The following is a 21,147-nucleotide window of genomic DNA, read 5'->3' as shown; positions in this document are numbered from 1 at the left end:
CCAGGAACACCTCTCGAGCCAGCCAGGGCGTGGAAGCCCGACGGGCTGGCTTAGGCACTCATCGGCGAAGGGATCCACCCCGATGTCACCAACAAAACAAAAAACAAAAACTCCTGGACCAGCAGGGCGAACAAGAACTGAGGCCCGATGTGGGATGGGCGCCATCCGAGCCAACCGGGGCAAGGAAACCTCTTGAGGCAGCTAGGGCGTGGAACCCCGATGAGCTGGCTAGGCACCCCTGGTTCCATCGGTGGCGATCCGCTGCCACCATACCAACCGGAAAGCCAGTACTCCCCGATGCTTCGTATGATGGCTGCTGCATTCTGTCACGCGGATTGACGCTGGAGAGACGAAGCAGGAACGGGGAGTAAACATTTAACTTCTTATGGCTGGGGGCAGTATTGAGTAGCTTGGATGAATAAGGTGCCCAGAGGAAACTGCCTGATACTCAGTCCCACTTCAGAGTGTTTTCTATCCAAATATACTAATAATATGCATATATTATTAGTATATTTGGATAGAAAACAGTCTGAGGTTTCTAAAACTGTTTGAATGATGTCTGTGAGTTAAAAAAACTCATATGGGAGGCAAAAACCTGAGAAGAAATCTGAGGTTGGTCATTTTCAACTCATTCCCTATTGAAGATACAGTGGGGTATTGGTCATGTTGCACTTCCTAAGGCTTCCACTAGATGTCAACAATTTTTAGAAACTTGTTTGAGGCTTCCACTGTAAAGGAGGGGCTCATAAGGGCTCTTTGAGTCAGTGGTCTGGCAGAGTGCCACGAGCTTATGATGCTCGTTCACGTGAGAGGTAGCTCACGTTCCATTGCTTTTCGACAGACAAAGGAATTCTCCGGTTGGAACATTTTTGAAGATTTATGATAAAAACATCCTAAAGATTGATTCTATTCATCGTTTGGCATGTTTCTATAGACTGTAATGGAACTTTTTGACATTTTGTCTGCTCCTAGTGAACGTGCTTCGTGAGTCTGGATTTGGTTACAAAACGCACTAACAAAAGTAGCTATGGACAAAAATGATGGACATTATCGAACAAAACAAACATTTATTGTGGAACGGGGATTCCTGGGAGTGCATTCTGATGAAGATCATCAAAGGAAAGTAAATATTTATAATGCTATTTCTGTTGACTGCACAATATGGCGGATAGCTTTATGGCTTGTTTGGTCTCTGAGCGCCGTACTCAGATTATTGCATGGTATGCTTTTTCCGTTTTTTTTATTTTTAATCTGACACAGTGGTTGCGTTAAGGAGAAATGTATCTAAAGTTCCATACATAACACTTGTATTTTCATCAACATTTATTATGAGAATTTCTGTAAATTGATGTGGCTCTCTTCAAAATCACCAGATGTTTTTGGAACTACTGAACATAACGCACCAATGTATACTGAGATTTTTTAAATATAAATATGAACTTTATTGAACAAAACATACATGTATTGTGTAACAAGTCCTATGAATGTCATCTGATGAAGATCATCAAAGGTTAGTGATTTATCTCTATTTCTGATTTTTGTGACTTTGGCTGGAAAAAAGGCTGTCACGCCCTGGTCGAAGTATGTATGTTTTTCTTCATTTATTTGGTCAGGCCAGGGGGTGACATGGGTTATTGTGGTACGTTTTTGTCATGGGGTTTTTGTGGGGTGTCTAGCATAGTCTATGGCTGCCTGAGGCGGTTTTCAATCAGAGTCAGGTGATTATCGTTGTCTCTGATTGGGAACCATATTTAGGCAGCCATATTCTTTGAGTTGTCGTGGGTGATTGTTCCTGTCTCTGTGTTTGTTGTCACAAGATAGGCTGTATAGGTTTTCACGTTCCGTTTGTTGTTTTGTATATTTAGTTATTTCATGTATCGTTCATTTTTTCATTAATGAACATGAGTAACCACCACGAACGCCGTTACAATGGCTGTGTTTTTTTCTTTAACTCGGCTCTGACCTAACATAATCATTTATGGTGCTTTCGCCATAAAGCCTATTTGAAATCGGACACTGTGGTGGGATTAACAAGAAGTGTATCTTTAAAATGGTGTGAAATACTTCTATGTTTGAGGAATTTTAATTATGGGATTTTTTTTTTTTTTAAATGAACATGAGTTACCACCACGCCGCATTTTGGTCCGCCTCTCCATCTACAGACGAACGCCGTTACAGAATCACCCACCACACCCGGACCAAGCAGCGTGGTGACAGGCAGCAACAGCAGAAGCAGCGAAAGGAGGAATGGACATGGCTCAGGGAGAGTGTGGAAGAGTCAGGGTTCAGACCTGAGCCAACTCCCCCTGTTTATCATGAGGAGAAGCGATCACAGGACTTCTGGACTTGGGAGGACATATTGGACGGAAAAGGACCCTGGGCACAGCCTGGTGAATATCGACGCCCCAAAGAAGAACTGGAGGCGGAGAAAAAGCGGAGAAGCGCTGGAATGAAGAGGCAGCACGGCGACGTGGATGGAAGCCTGAGAGTCAGCCCCAAAAATGTATTGGGGGAGGCTCACAGGGAGTATGGCTATGCCAGGTAGGAGACCTGCGCAAACTTCCTGTGCTTACCGGGGTGGCTAAAGAGACCGGGCAGGCACCGTGTTATGCTATGGAGCGCACGGTGTTTCCAGTGCGGGTGCATAGCCCGGTGCGGTACATACCAGCTCTTCGTATTGGCCGGGCTAGAGTGGGCATCGAGCCAGGTAAGGTTGGGCAGGCTCGGTGCTCAAGAGCTCCAGTGCGCCTGCACGGTCCGGTCTATCCAGTGCCACCTCCACACACCAGTCCTCCGGTGGCAGCTCCCCGCACCAGGCTTCCTGTGCATGTCCTCGGTCCAGTACCACCAGTACCAGCACCACGCACCAGGCCTTCAGTGCGTCCCGCCTGTTTAGCGCTGCCAGAGCCTTTCTCATCTCCTGCGCTGTCGGAGCCTTTCTCCTCTCCTGCGCTGCCAGAGTCTCCCGCCTGTTCAGCGCAGCCAGAGCCTTCCTCCTCTACAGTGCTGCTGGAGTCTCCTGCCTGTTCAGCGCAGCCAGAGCTGCCAGCCTGCTCAACTCGGCTCTGACCTAACATAATCATTTGTGGTGCTTTCGCCGTAAAGCCTATTTGAAATCGGACACTGTGGTGGGATTAACAAGAAGTGTATCTTTAAAATGGTGTGAAATACTTCTATGTTTGAGGAATTTTCATTATGGGATTTCTGTTGTTTTGAATTTGGAGCCTTGCACTTTCACTGGCTGTTTGCATATCGATCCCGTTAGCGGCATCTCAGCCCTAAAAAGTTTTAATAAACAACTGACATAGACAAGACAGGAATAGCGTCAGAAACAAATTCAAAGACAAAAACAATACAATGCAGCAGCCGGGAACAGAGCTGGGGAACTGACAAATATAGGGGAGGAAATAAACAGGAGATAAGTCCAATAACGTTGATGCGAGTGATGAGGAAAGGCAAGTGTCAATTATGGATGGCAGGAGTGCATGATGCAGGGTAATCTGGCGCCCTCAAGTGCCAGGTGGGGAAGAGCGGGAGCAGACATGACAGATAGTAAATGTGATGTAAACATAGAGGTCTACTTTCTTGGGGACCTGAATATTGTCTGGTTTTCATAAAGCTGTCCCCTGAAGATGAACCTTCTCACTGTAATCAGTGCCTGTAATCTGGTTCAGGTTATTAATTAACCTATCAGGGTGTTTACAAAAACTACAGGAACAAGACAATCCACATGTATTGATCACATCTTTACTAATACTGTAGAACTTTGTTCTAAAGCTGTATCCGTACCCATTGGATGCAGTGATCACAATATTGTGTACATCTAGGAAAGCCAAAGTTCCAAAAGCAGCGCCTAAAATAGTGCATAAGAGATCATCCAAAATATTTAGCTATGACTCTTATGTGGATGATATAAAAAATATTTGTCAGACTGATGTGATTAATAAGGAGGATCCCGATGTTGTACTTGATACATTTACGAAATAACTTCTTCCAATTAATGATAAACATGCACCTGAAACTGACTGTTAGAACAATTAAGGCTACATGGATTGATGAGGATTTGAAAAACTGTATGGTTGTAAGAGATGGGGCAAAAGGAGTGGCTAATAAGTCTGGCTGCACATCTGACTGGCTGACTTAATGCAAAATGAGAAATTATGTGACTAAACTCAACAAAAAGAAGAAGTAACTGTATTATGAAGCCAAGCTCAATGATTTAAAGATTTATGGAAAAAATACTTTAAATGAGTACTTTAAATGAAATTATGGGCAGAAAGACAAATTCAACTCTAACTTTCATCGAATCAGATCGCATATTCATTACAAAACCATTTGATGTTGCCAATTATTTTAATGATTACTTAATTGGCAAAGTGGACAAACTTTAGGCAGGAAATGCTAACAATGAACAGTGAGCCATCGTACGCATAAAATAACTAATAATACATTTGAATTTTGTAAAGTTACTGTGGGAGAGGTGGTAAAAGGATTGTTATCGATCAATAATCATTTAGATGGAAAGCTACCGAGGATGGTAGCTGACTATGTAGCCATTCCTATCTGTCAACTTTAATCTGAGCCTAGAGGAAAGTTGTCCTCAGGACTGGAGGGAAGCCAAAGTCATTCCGCTACACAAGAGTGGTAAAGCGGCCTTTACTGGTTCTAACAGCAGACTTATCAGCTTTCTACCGCCTTATGCGGTGGGCTCTGATTGTACAAGGATATAATGTACAGATCGCTTTTGTGAAGGGCTCGGCGGATGTGGTTGCTGACGCTCTGTCACGGGTTTACTAACTGGGGATGCATTGGCTTTTGTTATTGCGAAACTAGGTTTGCAATTTTTGTGGTGGGCGTGTTACGTTCCCCAGTTTATGTGTTGTAGTTTGTGTATTTGCGTGTGTTTATTTCAGGAAATGGCTTCCTGAAATCCCTCAAGCAGCTGATTGGTCGACTCCATGGCTAATTGGAGAGCTGACCCCTCCCCCTCATCAAGACGCAGCTGTCTCCAGTTACACATTCATTCTGAAGCTATATAAAAGCTAGTGTTCTGTTCAGGAGGGAGATTTTGCTGGAGGTAGATTTGCTAGAGATTTTGCTGGAGGTAGATTTTCTAGAGATTTTGCTGGAGGTCATTGCAGAGAGATTTTGCTAGAGAGATTTTGCTGGGAGTTCATTGCTGGGTAGACTTGGTATGTTCTGTGAGTTTGTTGCTCAGATAGAGCTTATTTGATGTCCTTTGTTACTTAGTTTGTTTGAGAAATTATTTGTTCTCCTGTTTCATTTGTTCCCAGGGGGGAAGGGGAAGGCACCTAGGGAGTGCTTAGGCAAGAGGCCCGCGGGCATACATATACCCGTAGTATATTCAATGTCTAGGCACAATAGGTAAGACCTGGGCGGACCACCCCCTGTATTTTGGTTAGGGCACCAGGTGGTGCTAAATTAAGTAAGTATTGGTTAGGCAGGCAAGATAGGAGAGGGGGCTTTGAGATTTACTTTCTTTGCTTTGGGTCCATCCAGCCCCTTTTCCCCATATTACCGTGTAAAGGAATAAAGTCCTTGTAATGGTACCACATTCTGCCTGTTGTCATTCTTACTTGCACCTACAGTCCATACCTTTTTCACTTCACAGAGAGTTTAGTTGTAGCAGGGTGTTGCGTTCCCTCTTCATAGAGGCGTGCGTAACAGTTTGTAATTGGTCAATGCTATTTCTCTGTAAATAAATTAACAGACTTTCAGCATGCTTATAGAGCAGGGCACTCAACATGTCACAAATGACGCATGATTGGTTGAAATAAATTGAAAATAAGAAGATTGTGGGAGCTGTACTGTTAGATTTCAATGCAGCCTTTGATATTATCGACCATAGCCTGTTGTTGAGAGAACTTATGTGTTATGGCTTTTCAACATCTGCCATATCCTGAATTCAGAACTATCCATCTAATAGAACTTAGAGGGATTTCTTTAATGGAAGCTTCTCCAATGTCAAACATGTAGTAGTGGTGTACTGCAGGGCAGGGCAGCACTCTAGGCACTGTACTATTTTCACCAATGACCTGCCACTGGCATTAAACAAAGCATGTTGGTCTATGTATGCTGAGAATTCAATAATTTACGCATCAGCAACCACAGCTAATGAAGTCACTGGAACTTTAACAAAGAGTTGCAGTCTGTTTTGGAATGGGTGACCAGTAATAAACTGGTCCTGAACTTCTATAAAACTAAAACTAAATCATTTCCTAAGTTCTAGACCTCAGCTGAATCTGGTAATGAAAGGTGTGGCTGTTGAACAAGTTGAGGAGACTAAATTACTTGGTGTAACCTTAGATTGTAAACTGTCATGGTCAAAACCATATAGAGTCAATGGTTGTAAAGATGGGGAGAGATCTGTCCGTAGTAAAGAGATGCTCTGCTTTTTTGACACCACACAACACAAAGCAAGTCCTGCAAGCTCTAGTTTGATCTTATCCTGATTATTGTTATGGTCAAGTGCAGAAAAGAAAGATCTAGTTAAGCTGCAGCTTGCCCAGAACAGAGTGCCACGTCTTGCTCTTCATTGCAATTAGAGTGTGAATATTAATACTATGTATGCCAGTCTCTCTTGGCTGAGAGTTGAGGAAAGACTGACTGCGTGTTGGAAATTCCAAATTGTTTGCATAGTCAAATTATACACAACACTGACACACACACTTAGCCCACCAGACATGCCACCAGGGGTCTTTTAACAATCCCCAGTTCCACAACAAATTCAAGGAAACGTACAGTATTATACAGAGCCATGACTGCATGGAACTCCCTTCCATCTTATATAGCATAAGTGAACAGCAAACCTGGTTTCAAAAATCAAATAAAGCAGTACTTCACGGCACAACGCCTCTCTCCAATGCGACCTACTTGTTGAGTGTATGTACTGCATGTGTAACTGATAGATGTACACACACACTACATGTTAATGTATTTTTTTTGTATGCAGTATCTTTTTCGTTATGTGTCTGACCCCAGTAAGACTAGCTGTCGCCATCATTCAATGATTTACTGATGGACGATTTCTCTTACCACAGTGCCATTATCACGTCAATTTTCCCTCTATTGGTACCCCATTTACAACACGTGGGCAGTAAAGCTTAGCTTTAGGTTGTTCTAAAGCACATAGGAACGTTTCTCTTTCCCTAAGGCATTTGGTGGTAGGCCAGTTCTGATCTGGCGTCGAGGATAGCTTAGGCAACTGATCTGTATGGGTTTGAGTGTTGCAAGTGGGTGCCACCAGATTTCCATAGCTATTCTGCAATGTAAAGACCTGCATCCCCGGAGTGGTTAGCAGTGTCGTCTGCCTTAACCACATCACAGTGTACGCCCTGGAGGTCATGTGGTGTCATGATATCAGGATCTCTGACTTGAGCCCACAATTGATTTCGGCTTCAGTCAATTAGTGGGGCCAACCTGTTCAGTAGGTTTTGCCAAACTAGCAGCTATTTAATCTCTAACTTAGAGCCAAGGACAGGATGTACCACTCAATTTCCCCAAAGGTCATTTCAATCCAGACTTTGTTGTGTGATCGGAAACTTGTCTTGAGTGGAGCTTGTTATGTTAAAGTCACACCTCTCTAATCTAAGCCACCTACCCTGTGATTCAGCCATCCTCTGGAGGTTGCTGAATAAGGTCTGTGACATGAGGCTGATTTCAGCCCCCGTATCTAATAATGCTTCACACATCATTATACCTTCAAGAGTGATAGGCACATAAATGCCCATAACATTACCTTTCCTTGTTAGAGCTCAGAACTGTCTGAGGGGTGGTTGGTTCATGTCAACGTTTAGGATTGAGGGGTTGTCTCTTGGATGAAAGCCTTTCTTTTGGTTATTGGTTGGTACTGTATTCCCTGGGCACTGGGTTCCGAGACCAGTATCTGGGTGGTTACTTTAGAAACCAGTCCCTGGGTGGTTGGTTGGTTTGGTTTCCACTCCATGGGTGTTTGGTTCTGAGCCCAGTCCATATCTCCATCAGTGGTTAGGATGTGCTTTGACCCTTTGATTTGGTCTCCATTTTGTTTGGTATTCTAGTATCTTGAGTTTCTGTCTTAGTTCTGATAGGAGTGAGTTGGGTGAGATCTTTGCTGTGGAGTTTCTTCCCTTTCAACTGAAGCAAGGAGGTTGTTTCGAGGAGAAACACTTATGGGCTTAGTGTGCGTAAGTTTTGTCTGTCTGGCTTTTCCATGTTTCATGGGCAAGGTCTCGGAATGCATGCGGTGACATTACTTTGTAAGTATTCTGTACTTTCAGACTGTTTCCGTGTTTCATGTCTGTATGCTACTCATGTTTATTGTTTTGTTCCATGATCGTTTATTTTTTAAATTCACTCCTTATATCTTCTTCATGGCTCCCAGTGTTCACGTTACAGAATAACGCCTCACCAAAGTGAAGCAACAGGGATTGTTTTTGCTTTTTTACTGGTGATGTCGTGTCCAAGAGTGGCTGCCGAAGCAACCGAGGATGCCTCAGCTGGCTCATCAGGCTTCCATGCCTCAGCTGGCTCGACAGGTTCTCAAGCATTGGTTGGCTCGTAAGGCTTCCATTGCCGAAGCTACCAGGGATGGCTGAGCTAGCTCGTCAGGGTTGCATGCCTCAGCTGGCTTGACAGGTTCTCAAGCCTCTGCTGTCTTGTCAGGCTTCCATGCCTCAGCTGGCTCGTCGGGATCCCATGCCAAAGCCGGTTCGACAGGTTCCCAAGCCTCAGCCGGTTCCACTGGTTCACGCACCTTAGCTGGCTCTACAGGTTCCCGTGCCTCAGCTGGCTCTGCAGGGTCCCACGCCTCAGCAGAAGCGATCGGCCTGTTCCTGGTTCTCGGAACCGTCCCTCTGTTGGCTTCCTGCAGCTGGAGCTGAGGTAATGTCACGTCTACTCCCACTCCTCCTCTCTGGTGGGCGTTGTGGCCAGTTCTTATTATTTCAGCCACCTGCCACCATCGTTACACGCACCTGCCCTTAATGACACTCACCTGGACTCCATCACCTTCCTGATTACCTCCACTATATCTGTCACTCCCCTTGGTTCTTTCATCAGGAGTTATTTACTCTGTTTCTGTGTTTCATGTCTGTACACTATTCGTGTTTCTTGTTTTGTTCCATGTTCGTTTATTTATTAAATTCACTCCCTGTACCTGCTTCCCGACTCCCAGCGTACACATTACAGTTATCTAATAACATTCAGGTTTTCAGCCACAGGGTCTGGTTCCCGATCCCCGTAGAATGCTTTCTTAAGACTGTTCTGATAATTTTTAGGGCTTTCTAGTCGTGTTTGTCTCACGGTAGATGTCTGCAGAAGATTTGTAATGGCATCAATGCGTTTCGCCCATTCTGCGATCATTGCATGATCATTGCATGTACGTTTTTGTCGCTTCAGGTGGAAACTCTGCCATGACCTTGTGGATGTCTGAACCAGTTGTTTTCCAGGGTAACATCTTTGATGTTGTCAAAAATGTTTAACATTGAGTTCAATCCTTTGATATAATCATTCACAGTGAGTTTGTTTCTCTAATGACATAATTTTTGCATAGATCTATACCAGGTATTCCCAAGCAGGGTTGAGCGCAATGCCGTCAGGGGTATGCCAAATAAAATGTGATTCGCATTAAAAATGATATATTCCAGAAAAAAATCTTCAAATTTTTATTTATATTTTCCAACAGGCTTTACATTTGGTTTAGTTTTTTTTTCTCGCCTGAGTAGCCTCGTTTCACTGCCAAAAATAAAATTAAACAATCTAGTGTTCAGCAATATAACAACACAATGTCAAATACAGGTAGTCAAATAATTAATATCCAATCACATTAACCGTTACTCTCTCGTGGGAATTTCACTAACGGTCCATATCTAGCCAAACATAGCTGCTGCTCATGTTGGTATCTATACTAATGGCGCAAAAGCCATGACAGGGAGACATAGTCGAGTGGTAACGCACGTGCAAGCAGTTGCTCCTGATGCCACTTGGGTACAATGCAGTATCCACCGAGAGGCTCTTGCTGCCAAGGGAATGGCTGACAGCTTGATAGACGTTTTGGACACTACAGTGAAAATGGTTAACTTTGTTAACTCTCGTGTATTTTCTGCATTATGCAATGATATGGGCAGCGACCGTGTAACACTTTTACAACATACAGAAGTGTGCTGGTTATCAAGGCGTGCGTATTGACAAAAAAAATTGACTTGAGAGACGAGCTTAAAGTTTTTTTTTAATGACCATAATTTTCACTTGTCTGACCGCTTGCATGATGACGGGTTTCTCACATGACTGGACATATCTGGGTGATGTTTTTTCTCGTCTAAATGATCTGAATCTAGAATTACAGGGATTCTCCGCAACTATATTCAATGTGCGGGACAAAATTGAGGCTATGATTAAGAAGTTGGAGCTCTTCTCTGTCTGCATTAACATGGACAACAAACAGGTCTTTCCATCTTTGTATGATTATTTTGTGTGCAAATGAACTCAAGCTTACGGACAATGTCAAAAGTGATATAGCGAAGCACCTGAGTGAGTTGGGTGAGCAATCGTGTCCTTCTGTAGCTCAGTTGGTAGAGCATGGCGCTTGTAACGCCAGGGTAGTGGGTTCGATCCCCGGGACCACCCATACGTAGAATGTATGCACACATGACTGTAAGTCGCTTTGGATAAAAGCGTCTGCTAAATGGCATATATTATTATATTATTATTATATTATATTATATTATATTATTATTATAGCAATTACGCAGGTACTTTCCCAAAACAGGTGGCACAAACAACTGGATTCGTTATCCCTTTCATGCCCTGCCTCCAGTCCACATACCGATATCTGAACAAGAGAGCCTCATCGAAATTGCAACAAGTGGTTCTGTGAAAATGTAATTTAATCAGAAGCCACTGCCAGATTTCTGGATTGGGCTGCGCTCAGAGTACCCTGCCTTGGATAATCACACTGTTAAGACACTGATTTCCTTTGCAACCACGTACCTATGTGAGAGTGAATTCTCTGCCCTCACTAGCATGAAAACTAAATACAGGCACAGACTGTGTGTGGGAAATGATTTAAGACTGAGATTCTCTCCAATGCAACCCAACATTGCAGAGTTATGTGCATCCTTTCAAGCACACCCTTCTCATTAACCTGTGGTGAGTTATTCACAATTTTCGATTAACAAATACGGTTTTATATGTAAGATGGTTAAATAAACAGCAAAATTATTATTTGTGCCCTGGTCGCTAAGAGCTCTTTGTCACTTCCCACGAACTGGGTTGTGACAAAAACTCACACTCATTCTTATGTTTAATAAATGTATCGTATAGTGTGTGTGTGTGGCAGGCATACAATGATGGCAAAAAAACAACATTTGAGAGTGCACTGACCCTGGTGCTAAAGGGGGTACGCAGCTGGAGGTTGAAATTTTGAAGGGGTACGGGACTATAAAAAGTTTGTGAACCACTAATCTATACTCCTCGTTCAGTTGGTTTCACATTATTTGGTAGGCTCATGGTTCCTCCTTACTGGTTGAGCGACGCTTCTTAGGGACTGGGTTTTTCCCTTCAGAGTCAGTATCGCTGTTGTGTGGAGAAGTGTGGAGATTTGTCGTTGATGTACCCTTCCTTTCTCTGGGCTCACCATTACCTGTGTAGGTATTGTCGCCCATAGCATGCCCGTCAACGTTTCCTGTGGGTATGAGAGGTTCCTGTGAGGTGACAATTAGGTCAATGGTCAGTTGGCTTTGTTTTAAGTTGGATGTCCGGGATTTGTATACCCAGTTTTGTTGCTCGCCTTTGGCCTGTTCATACTTATTCTATAAAACCACGATTTTCTCATGCAGCCTGTAGGCTTCCCTTTTCCATTGAGCACTGTCTGCTTCAATCTTTTGTAACTCCCTTGAGAGTCTTTCTGCTTTCTTATTGGATTTTAGGGTTAAAGTTTTGCTCCAATTCCAATGTCCCTTCAGTTTCCTGGGGAGTGAGCATTATGGCCATAAGTTATTGTACTTTACGACCCAGAGAGTCCAGATGCATGTGCTTCTTTAGACTCGGCCAAAAATGCTATTTGTGCAGTGAGTTCCTCCTTAGCTCTCTGTGCGTCAGTCTTTCAGTCCTGCCATCCAGTTGTCTAGTCATGTCTTTGTGCTCCTACAGTACCGAGTTCTGTAAGGCATCATGTTCTTGTTTGAGTGTGTAATTTTCTTTCTTTGTTTGCTGGGCTTGAGCCATTAGTTCATCCAGCTAAGTGCAGAGTGTCTTTGGATCCTTTGAACTCTTTATTCTGCAATTGGGCTAGTAGTAGTTCACCTTTCTGTTTCTCGATAACTGCTTATTACTTGGCTAGTTTCTCATCCTCTGGCCCCAACTACTTCCTTTAGGGCTATCCTAAATTGGGCAGAGACATTTAACACTATACTATGTGGTTAAATGATGGTCTGGTCTGAAGCGCCTGTGATGCTATCCTGTGCGGTCTGATTGATTTAATTAATTCTTCTAGTGTTTCCACATAACTCGGATTTGCCGTAGAGGTCAAATCTGCTACGATGGCTTCAGTGGCAGTCAAGTTATCCATGCTTACTTAGAGATGACAATGTTAGACTATAGGGGACTAGGGAAGAGCTTACAGTTATCTAGGGTACAGGCTGTTAATGTGTGACAATAGAATTTGAGCGGTTGCTCCTTTACTGCTACTCACTTCCAAGGGAACCAAAAGGGTTTTACACCACAGGGAGCCAGATTGTCATTTTATTTCGCTTTGATCCCAGTTGGACAAAGACGCCGACCCGGAACTGTTTGAACAGGGACCCGAGAGATTGAACTACAATGGGATTGAGCTAAAATGGTCTAGGATGGTTAAGGGGCAGCTCTCAGGTAACTGTTGGGGGATATTGGATAGTTGGTGGCCTGGCGGTTGGGAGCTTGGGCCGGTGGCCAATAGGTCGCTGGTTCAGATCCCCATTTTGACTTGATGGGAGATCTGTCGACATGCTCTTGGGCGGGACGCTTGACCCTGGCTGCTCCTGTGGTTTGCTTTGGATGGGAGTCTGTTAGATAACTGAATATAATGTAAATGTTGAACGGCTTCACTGTAGGTAGATCAACAATAATGATCAATAAAAAACATCAACAAAAAACATCACTGTCTCTGAGATTTCAAATCTGACTTGTCATTAAAAGAAGTCTACAGAACCTTCAGATTATAATTGTGACACCTGTGGTTTATGACACCTACTTGCTAAGAGAGTTTCCCATTGACTTAAATGATAGACGTGGCCCCGTTTACTGTAGTTTGGACACACCTACTCATTCAAGGGTTTTTCCTTTATTTTTGCTATTTTCGACATTGTGGAATAATAATCCAAAGTGCATTGGGAATGGGGGAAAAGATTTGCTGGGTAGTGTCACGTCTTTTCATCTCTACCGTTGTAGATGTGTGGGTATGGTCTGCCAACTGCCAGGCATTTGGAATTGGCCTGGTCTTTAGTCAGCCGACTTCCCTACAATAACTCATTTTTTTCTAAGAGTGTACTAAGTAACTGAAACACGTATCTAAAACTAAGGCAAGGTAAGTGAAAATATCATGTTAAGGGGTGTTCCACTGAAAAACTAACAGAAAGGGTATACAGTAAATGGCCTAATAAATCAACATAACACTCAGAAAGACTTACGACAGGATAGCGGATAGGGAGAGCATCTCGGCTGTGAGGTAAGAGAGGTAGCCCAGGACGAAGATGAAGCCTGGCTCGATAATCTGGATGTTCTTGGTGCATCTGGTTAGGAGCGAGATCAGCAGAGCAAAGACGACACCAACCAGGGAGCCTCCAACCGCCACCACGAAGAATGAGACTACACAGAGCAGAGGAGGAAGAGAGGAAGGTGATAAAAGAAAGAGGAGGAGGAAGAAGAAGAGAGTCAGAAGGACATATAGGGGCAAACAGGGAACAAAGTAAGTAATTATTAAATGAATACATAAAATGTTGGTTAGACCAGGGGTATGCAACTCTGTTCCTGGAAAGCCTCAGGCAATGCAGGACTTTTTCCCAACTAGATACCCCACCTGACCAACTGAGCCTATTTATCAGTTCAGTGATTGCCTAAATTTAACATACCTGGTCTTCCAGGTCGATAAAATAAAAAACGCTCTCCAGGACCAGGGTTCCCTACCCCTGGGTTAGACAGATTACATACTCTATTGCTTGTTGCATTACCTTTACAGTTTGCTTAAAGATGGCACAATAAGCTGTACCTATTGACTATCTGACAGGGCTCTATTTGTTGGCCTGAGAATCAAACATTTACACTGGCACCTTATTCCTTACATAGCGCAGATAAGTACACTATATAAGGAAGTTGGAAAAAATGCATGCACTCACTACTGTAAGTTGTTCTGGATAAGAGTGTCTCCTAAATGACTAAAATGTCAAATGTAAAATAATTGCAATATATGAGGAATAGAGTGCAATTTTGGACGTAGCCATGGTGTGGCGCTCTTACTCACTTATGCCTTTGATGATCTCTACAGCGTCGATTTGTGCCCCTCCAAGCGACACAAATGCATCAAACACATTGAACAGCACCTGAGGGAGCATGGAAATAAAGATGACCGGTCGCTAAGGAGTTGGGGGGGTTAAGCAACCAAATAAATTGAACATTACATTATTTAATGTGTTACAATTAAATGAATCAATTGTGTAATATAATCCATTAGATTTCAAATGTATTCTTGGACTATTTGTATATGATTTATGTTATATAGGCCTACAAACAGACAGCATTCTCTGGAGTAAAGCATGTGACTGACCGGTGCAGTTCAGTCAACTTGCCTTGTCTTGTGTATTGCCTTTGTACTTCATTTTTCGGGTTAAGGTTTCCAATGATGAATGTCATTACACTTGGATGTCCACATACTTCTTATTTAACACATTACAAAAAGTTAAGTGAATGTGTTTTGCAAAAAACTGTAGTATACACATTAACTGTGTTCCAAATGGCACCCTATTCCTTACCAAGGGGCGTATTCAGACTTACCCTATGCACGTGTGTAACAAGGTTTGTGTGTGTGGCACCCTTGTGAATACATTTAATTAAATGCCAGAAAACACACCCACTGGGTGGCCTACCAATTTGATCAAGGAGTTTTTCGGTTCATTTATCTAAATCCCTTTAAATACAGATTTTTTTTGGCACAACATTAGTATGTAGCTTATGGAGAATGTGTTCAGAATGGAGATGCATCTGCATATTCATCTGTTTCAAAACCCATGCGTAGATTTAAAAACACTTAGAGTAAAATATATACATTTTTTATCAACCTTAGGCTGCATCATGGGACAAATACGGTTAGAGCGCCTTACGAACAAATTGTTTAAAAAAAAGTTGAATCAGCATTGTTTCAATGTAATTTATCAACGTATTGTGATATGGAATATGAGCATAAAACACATTTAGATTTGCAAACGTTATGAAAACAGTACTGGTTTATCTAATTTCAACCAGCGTTGCAAAGATTGAATTGAGGGTAAAACTTTTACTTAAATACAATCCCACTGGGCACATAAAATGTTGAATTAATGTTCAATGTAATTTGTCAACAAATTGTGATGTGGAATCTACGTGGAAAATATATTGGATTTGTAAAAAGTCAACAACTGTTGTTTTGAGGGTGACATTTCTACCCCAGGATTATATCATTATGGTAACCCATTTTCAACATAGATAAACCTTGTATAAAATATGTTGAATTTGTACCTGAAACAAAGTCAGATCTTCAACATTATATCCAATATCAGAAAAGTTAATGCCAGGCAGCACCTCCTACTGGAAAGTTGATCTATCTACAGCTATGGTTGCTAAACTTCTAATAGTTAGCCAAATTTCAGTTCATGTGTGTGGAGCAGTGGATGACTGGAAGACTGTGTCCCCTTTTCTCAGTGATACAACAAATGATATATTACTAGTGTGTTCATATCTACATTTTTAAAATATAATTTAATTTCCACATCACAATAACATCACTTCCAGTTGACGGGGGCAGCTCTAGTAGGGCAGAAATTTGATGAACTGACTATTTGGAAAGGTGGCGTCATGACAGTGCCACGTTGAAATTCAGTAAGGCTTTTCTACTGTCAATGTTTGTCTACTGGAGATTGCATGGCTGTGTGCTCGATTTTATGCACCTGTCAGCAACGGCTATTGCTGAAACAGCCGAATCCAGAATTTGTAGGGGTGTCCACATACTTTTGTATATATAGTGTCTTTCAACCCAGGATCCAACTAAAATAGACAATACATATACTGTATGCCTAGGGTTTCAAGCTTCCCCATAGTATGATGCTGCCTCCCCCATGCTTCACCATGGTGCCAGGTTTCCTCCAGACGTGACACTTTGCATTCAGGCCAAAGAGTTCAATCTTGGTTTCATCAGATCAGAGAATCTTGTCAGAACTGCAAAGAAAAAGCCAAATCTCAGACTGGCCAATAAAAAGAAAAGATTAAGATGGGCAAAAGAACACAGACACAGGACAGAGGAGCTCTGCTTAGAAGGCCAGCATCCCGGAGTCGCCTCTTCACTGTTGACGTTGAGACTGGAGTTTTGCGGGTAGTATTTAATGAAGCTGCCAGTTGAAGACTTGTGAGGCATCTGTTTCTCAAACTAGACACGCTAATGTACTTGTCCTCTTGCTCAGTTGTACACCGGGGCCTCCCACTCCTCTTTCTATTCTAGTTAGAGCCAGTTTGCGCTGTTCCGTGAAGGGAGTAGTACACAGCGTTGTATGAGATCTTCAGATTCTTGGCAATTTATCACATGGAATAGCCTTCATTTCTCCGAACAAGAATAGACTGACGAGTTTCAGAAGAAAGGTCTTTGTTTCTGGCCATTTTGAGCCTGTAATCGAACCCACAAATGCTGATGCTCCAGATACTCTAAAGAAGGCCCGTTTTATTTCTTCTTTAATCAGGACTACAGTTTTCAGCTGTGCTAACATAATTGCAAAACGGTTTTCTAATGATCAATTAGCCTTTTAAAATGATAAACTTGGATTAGCTAGACAAAATGTGCCATTGGAACGCAGGAGTGATGGTTGCTGAAAATGGGCCTCTGTACGCCGGGCCTCCAGCTACAATACTCATTTACAACATTAACAATGTCTACACTCTATTTCTGATCAATTTTATGTTATTTTAATGGACAAGGACATTTCTAAGTGACCCCAAACTTTTGAACGGTAGTGTATATTTAATCAATTTTGAATTCAGGCTGGAACACTTTTTAAAAAAATGTATAAGTGGTATGAATACTTTCTGAAGACACTGTAGCATGAAAAGGATGCAGGTCTTTTTTTAGAGCTCTTCACAATTGCTATAATAATCTGCGCAGGGTAGCCTAGTGGCTAGAGTGTTGGACTAGTAACCGGAAGGTTGCAAGTTCAAACCCCCTAGCTGACAAGGTACAAATCTGTCGTTCTGCCCCTAAACAGGCAGTTAACCCACTGTTCCTAGGCCGTCATTGAAAATAAGAATTTGTTCTTAACTGACTTGCCTAGTTAAATAAAAAAAATAAAAAAATCTCAAACAGCATTGATTACTTGCACTATTTACTTTGAATGCAATCTCGACTGCAATTCAGGTCATTTGATTGTGTTTCTAGATGAAGCACAGTGATAACACATTAAGTTGTGGTATAAATAAAGACACTTTAACTTTTCTGTGCATTTAAATTGGTTGAAACATATTTAGATGAAAACTAAACCAAAAATAAGACATTGTTTTTCCATTGGTATGTGCTTGTGCTTTTAGATGGTTGAAAGAAGTGTTATAACACATTGGGAATTCAACAAACTCTGTCTGCCTTTTTGAGTGGGTGAATAATGGTTGAAATCTCATTGATCAACATCTCAAGCAAATATGACCTAAATGTCCACATTGAAATGACGTGGTGTGCCCAGTGGGATGACAGGCACAACTATTGTGCCATAGGTCAGGTTCAAACTGTTACAGCTTGGTCTGCTCTCCATAATGATTTCATTAGCATGCATGTCAATTTTCTTACATGAAGTATGATCAACTATGGCTGATATCCTGCAATTAAATAGATTTTTCCATGTTTTCTTTTGTATGTTCATGTGATATCTGAGCAACTCGAACATTACAACAAAACCTAGCTAAAAATGTTGACATGGGCTAGTTGATTAACTGTAATAAATAGCTTTCTAAAGTAAGCAATGACTGACAATAAAAAAGTAAAACTGCTGATGTCCTGCCAAATAACGACATTGCAGCTTGAGGCCCACAGTCCGTATTGACACCACCTATTGAGTATGGCTGATATAGGGAAAAGTGTGCAATTTGGGATGCATCCTAATAATGATGAATGAGAATGATCAAGTTTGTGAGACTGACCACTGTGACGCCGTCGTTGAGAAGGGACTCCCCAAACACCAGGATGTACAGGACCTCGTTGACATGGACCTCCTCAAACACGGCAATCACAGCCACAGGGTCCACAGCAGCAATCAGACTCCCAAACAACAACAACTGCAGGAGACCAGTGTCGATAGTACCTACAGAGGCCCAGGGTAAAAGGTGTTATGATCTCAGACCTTTGATCTACCTTACACGTTAACTCTGACAAATGCCAGTTTCAGTCATCGTAAAACTATAGAAGAACCTGTCTTTTATGTTGATCTGCTCTATGGTGGTCAGTTCAGACTTTGGTTGGGCCTGTCCCAAATGGCACCCTATTCCCTATATAGTGCACTGCTATTGACCAGGGTCTTCTGGTCAAAGTAGTGCACTAGCATAGGAAATCGGGTGTTATTTGGGACGCATAGGTTGCCTGCCTTACCCATGGCCCCGCCCAACCAGCACCCCCAAAGGGCTAGTCCCAAAGTGGCAGCGTTCCAGCAGGTGCCAATAACAGCGTAAACCAGGATGGCGCCCAAGTTGCCGAAGAACAGCTTGTTGGGCATGGAGTAGCCCGCGTCCAGGACGATCTGGGGCAGCAGGTAGAAGAAGAAGGTGAAGGGCTGCAGCCTGAAGGTCTGCACCTTGTCTGCCCCATAGATGATGCCGCCCAGGACCCAACCGATGCAAATGAGGAGGCCGCTCTCCGGGATCACTCTGGTTAGGCACGGGTTCAGCTGGAATACTGGTGAACAGAGCAAGACAAGGACAAAAGAGACAAATTCAGAGATACGCAGAGTGAATGAAAGACAAAAGTTCATAATTTGGTAGATTCAGGTGGCGCCAAGTCAAACAGATCTGAGCCCGGTTTCCCCATAGCGATTGTACTTAGGCTTACGAATGTTTTAATGATGCATCTTTCCCACAATGGCCGAAGTTGTAACACGCATTTCCCAAAACATCATGCAGAGAAAACGTTGAGTAAGTGCGTCGTGGATTGAAATAAAGGCAGCACTACTCTCGGATCAGCATTCTACTTTTCATATTTTACCTAACATTATTAATTAATCCACAATACTGACAAGGAATCAGATCCTAGAGAGATATTATCACCTATGGCAACAAATATTGAGGCGGCTTATTATAATGCTTACCCTATAATAATGCACAAAATCAAGATTTGGCACATTATTGTGCACATGTTAAACATATTGAAATATATTGAAGCAAAAATTACAGACAGTAACATACAAATCGCTCAATTAAACTCAACTGAATGAGCATGAAATTGATTGTAAGGTCATTGAAATAACAGAGATACAGTGTGTAGCCTACACTGTATTTATATTTCTAATACAGTCATCTCGGTTTTCATTTAATCAAATTTGTATTTTTCGTTTGTTAGTAACAATGAAAATAAATTGGTAACTTTGTATGTGTAGTCACATTTGTTCTGAAGTTATAGGTCGTCACAGATTAATATCTTGATTTTGTGTTCAGCGGAAATCTTCTGAGAATAAAGTGACGCGGAAGGGCGCAAAAGTATCTAACGACAACCTTAGCTATTCTACGAGTGGTCTGAGGCAGTCATTAAAATAACAAGCTTTTTCAAGAGACACTTTAGAAACAATGGTTTTGGGAAACAGCTCAGAGATTTAATGATGCTCCTACGAAGGTTCTAACAATCAACTTGGCCTGAAAATGCTTTTGCGAAACCAGGCCCTGGGCACAGATTCACAAAACACTTCTTACGCAAAAACGTAAGGAGCTTCTTAAAAAAAAAGAAGTTCATAAGAAAGTTTAGGTGCAATTCCTCAAACATTTCTTAAGAATTTATGATTTTCTTAAAACTTCTCAAAGTTTTCTTACGATCTTCTTAACTATTTTAAGATGATTGTTGCTATGCAACCAAGTTAGCCTACTAACTAGCACATTTATTACTGATATTACTGGTCAATTTATTTTGGGGGGGATTTCAAACAATCAATACTGATTTTTTTAAACATGTTCAATTTCTTTCATTAGCTTATTTTCTCACCTCCATGAGAATAAGCTATCTTAAGAACATTAAGAAATGTGTCTTAACTACTTCCTTAAGATGAAACATGGGAAGAAACTTAAGAACATTTTCAATAACTTTATTGAGGAATAGCAACTTTTTGTAAGTTTCTTCTTAATACGAATAAAGTTAAGGAAAAAATGGCACTTAGGAAGAAATGTCTTCTTAAGATGGTTTTGTGAATCTGGGCTGTGGTCCCAAAAATGCTGCTCACTGAAGTAAATTTTTCACAGCCAAGATGCTGGCATCATTTTAGCGTAGTTAGCTAATTAGTCAGGCCTCCTTACACTTTCTTGATCCCTGGAGTTGTATTCATAAAGAATCTTAGAGTAGGAGTGCTGATATATATATCCTCTGTTGTGGCTTAAAGATCCTACTGCCTATCTCATGGACTGGGAGGACCTGATCATAGATCTACAGGCTGCGGCCTCCTTACACTTTTTTGATTGTTTATCAATAAAGGGATCAAAATGTCCACAGGATACAAGGGAGTCTGACATTGACATCTGTTCCTACCTTGCAACATTATTGGGCTTTACACAAAGGCAGGTGTTGAAACCCAAAGCCGGAACTAAAAGGTAAAGCAAAAGGATTCAAATGTGTGAGGTTGCGAAACTTGCAAATGATCAACCATTTCAGAAGACTGAGAAAGTGTCATTTTTTTCTGTCCCTGGAGTATGATTAACCAG

General features: G+C 42.0%; 1 protein-coding gene across 2 annotated transcripts in view; it reads right to left on the bottom strand.

Annotated features, from left to right (window-relative positions):
• The window catches only part of LOC124043705 (sodium/hydrogen exchanger 3-like), a 76,990-nt gene that overhangs the window by 40,272 nt on the left and 15,571 nt on the right, over positions 1-21,147 (bottom strand). For both annotated transcript variants that reach the window (XM_046362575.1, XM_046362576.1), the window contains exons 2-5: positions 18,842-19,144; positions 18,397-18,557; positions 14,495-14,573; positions 13,665-13,842 (exon numbers count right to left, since the gene is read on the bottom strand). In XM_046362575.1, coding sequence (XP_046218531.1) covers positions 13,665-13,842; positions 14,495-14,573; positions 18,397-18,557; positions 18,842-19,144 — 721 coding nt within the window. The remainder of the gene's footprint in view (positions 1-13,664; positions 13,843-14,494; positions 14,574-18,396; positions 18,558-18,841; positions 19,145-21,147) is intronic.

The sequence above is a fragment of the Oncorhynchus gorbuscha genome, linkage group LG09, assembly GCF_021184085.1.
Source record: "Oncorhynchus gorbuscha isolate QuinsamMale2020 ecotype Even-year linkage group LG09, OgorEven_v1.0, whole genome shotgun sequence".
Classification (NCBI taxonomy): Eukaryota; Metazoa; Chordata; class Actinopteri; order Salmoniformes; family Salmonidae; genus Oncorhynchus; species Oncorhynchus gorbuscha.
This window is presented reverse-complemented; position numbering and strand designations above follow the sequence as displayed.